At 57.7% G+C, this 2,459-nt stretch overlaps 1 protein-coding gene across 1 annotated transcript in view; it reads right to left on the bottom strand.

The window, feature by feature from the left end:
* The window catches only part of TNFRSF6B (tumor necrosis factor receptor superfamily, member 6b, decoy), a gene marked incomplete at its 5' end in the record, with an annotated part of 6,641 nt that overhangs the window by 3,899 nt on the left and 283 nt on the right, over positions 1 to 2,459 (bottom strand). The window contains 1 exon segment of the mRNA XM_008943029.1: positions 2,358 to 2,456. Coding sequence (XP_008941277.1) covers positions 2,358 to 2,456 — 99 coding nt within the window.

Raw genomic sequence — 2,459 nt, 5'->3', positions numbered from 1 at the left:
TGGGCACCACTGAGCAGAGTCTGGCCCCAGCCTCTTGCCCCCCTCCGCCCCCCTTTAGATATTTATAAGCATTAAGAAGATCCCTGAAAAAAAATTGACAGGATGAGCACAAGGAAGATGCTTTGGAAATGACCATTGCTGTGATCCCTGGGAAGTGCATGTCCTCCTGTGGGACAAAGAGCAACACTTCCCCCACTCAGCTCCCAGGCCAGAGCAAGTGCCATGGGCTGATAAGTTGCCACCAGTTTCCAGGCACAAAAGGAGATCTTATCTGCTGCTGAAAAGGGTCACCTGGTTGGGAGACACCAGCTGGGATGGTGGGTAGGCCGAGTGCCAAACCAGCCCTTTGATTCACAGCAGTCAGGAGGCTCCTGGCCAAGTGAAAGCAAAAGTCACTGAGAAGGTGAAAGCTCCACTTGCTTCTGCAGTTTCCCACCCAGGCTCCAGGCCAGACCTGCCACTGTTCCACAGGGACAGTGCCACGAGGGTGAGATTGCACCAGGGTGTCTTGTACATCCCGTGGGAGAAGAGGGAATGGCCCTGGCAGCAGCACACTTGGCATCCCTTCCATCTCCTCTCCATACAGCTTGTTCAGAACAAGGTTCCTACCTTACAAGCACAGAATTGGTTGGGTTGGAAGAGGCCTTTGAGCTCCTGGAGTCCAACCCTTCCCCCAGCACTGCCAGGTCCCCACTGCCCCGTGTCCCTCACCCCACATCTCCACGGCTTGGAAACCCCTCCAGGGGTGGGGACTCCACCACTGCCCTGGGCAACCCTTGAGAGGAAGGAACTTGTTGCAACCTGCTTTAGGCCCTGGCTTTGGCTTTACCAGGAGAAGTCCCAGCCAGCCCAGCACCTGAGCTGGAATTTGCAAGGGGGAAATGCCAGAGGAGCTCCTGTCCCCTGAGGAGCAGCACACGGATCCAAGCACCCACCCAGCCTGGAGGCCAGAGAGCTCTGTCCCCAGCCCCCTGGCCACAGGCTCCACACCACCCCTGGCCACCCACAGGGGCTCCCAGCCCCAGGGCTCTGCCCTCCCACCCTGGGTGCTCGGTCCCTGCTGTGGGGCCCAGGGGTCTGGGCTGAGGCACCATCACTCCCCACACGAGAGGCCATTGGTAAGAAATAAATAATGATAATAACAGAAATAACAGCTTCTCCTTAAATGCCCCAGCTCGCTGACATGGCTCCTCCATCCTCCAGCCAGCCCTCCAGCCAGATTTGCTGGTTAATGCCAAAGGGAATAACCCCTCCTTGCCTGCAGACCCTCATCCTAACAGCATGAGCACCAGCTGAAGACAACAGGTTGTTCTTCCATCTGGCTGGGAGCCTGGAGCTCCTCTGTGCCCTGCGTGGAAGGACTTCAGAAGTCTCCACACTTCAAAAGATTCCACGCTTCAAAAGCCTCCACACTTCAAAGCATGAAGCAAGTTAATGCTGGTCTTGCTGATGCTGCCCACACTGTTGTACTCTACCCAGCTGTGGCTTCCAGAGAGCCCAGACCTCAGTGATTCAGGGGAGAGCAGGAGGAAACCTGCTCCTAGGTCACTCCTATTTTCAGACAATGTGCACATGTACCAAGAGGAGCAACACAAACAGACCAGGCAAATTTCTGCTGAGGAAACTGGAAAAATAACCCCCCTAAATTCTCTCATGACTTCTGTCTCACCAGGGGATGGAGTCTCAGAGCTGTGAATCTCCCCCAGACACGAGCCAAAACAAGGCTGGTTTTGCTGTTTGGGAAGCTGGCCATGTATCCCTTTCAGGATTTTAATGCAGCCTCTCCAAATTGCTCAATAAATCCAACAAAACCCGGCCCCAGAGCTACACACGTTCACCAGCCCTGCCCTTGTGCCATGAGCAGCCGTTCTCAGCCCAGACAATTCGTGTTCCCTGCTCCCTGGCGACCTGCCTGCCAGGAGGGGGGCCGGCGGGGGTGGGGGAGCGGGTGGAGGTGCAGGAGCTGGTGGAGGTGCAGGAGCTGCTGGGACCTCCCCACCTGCCTGGAGCCGGGGCAGGGTGAGCTGCTGCTCCGGGGGCGGGGGGCTCCCGACCTGCCCCTGCCTGTGCAGCAGGGACCAGGACCACCTAAGAGCGATGCTGAGGGATTTCAAAGCCTTTCAGAGCAAAAGCCGGGGGGGGAAACCCAAACCAAATCACTCCTTGGAAAAGAAGCCGGGAGCAGCTTCACATGGCAGCAAAAACCAGCCCTGAGGGGCTGAGCCAGGAGGGAACAGGTGAGGCTACGGGCAACCATCGGCCGTTGTGTTTCTCCTTGACTTCTGGCTGCGGCAGGGGTCTGGGGATGGGAGAGGAGCCTCAGGAGCGGGCACGGCGCTGCCCGGCTGGGTACTCACCCGGCTGCTTCACTCCATAGCCCAGCGGGCACTCGGAATGCCTGACGCAGAATTCCATCTCGGAGTAGTAGCCCTGCTGGCACTGGCAGACGCGGTTGTGGG

Source organism: Merops nubicus, unplaced genomic scaffold (genome assembly GCF_000691845.1).
Source record: "Merops nubicus isolate BGI_N331 unplaced genomic scaffold, ASM69184v1 scaffold15556, whole genome shotgun sequence".
In the NCBI taxonomy this organism is placed as follows: Eukaryota; Metazoa; Chordata; class Aves; order Coraciiformes; family Meropidae; genus Merops; species Merops nubicus.
This window is presented reverse-complemented; position numbering and strand designations above follow the sequence as displayed.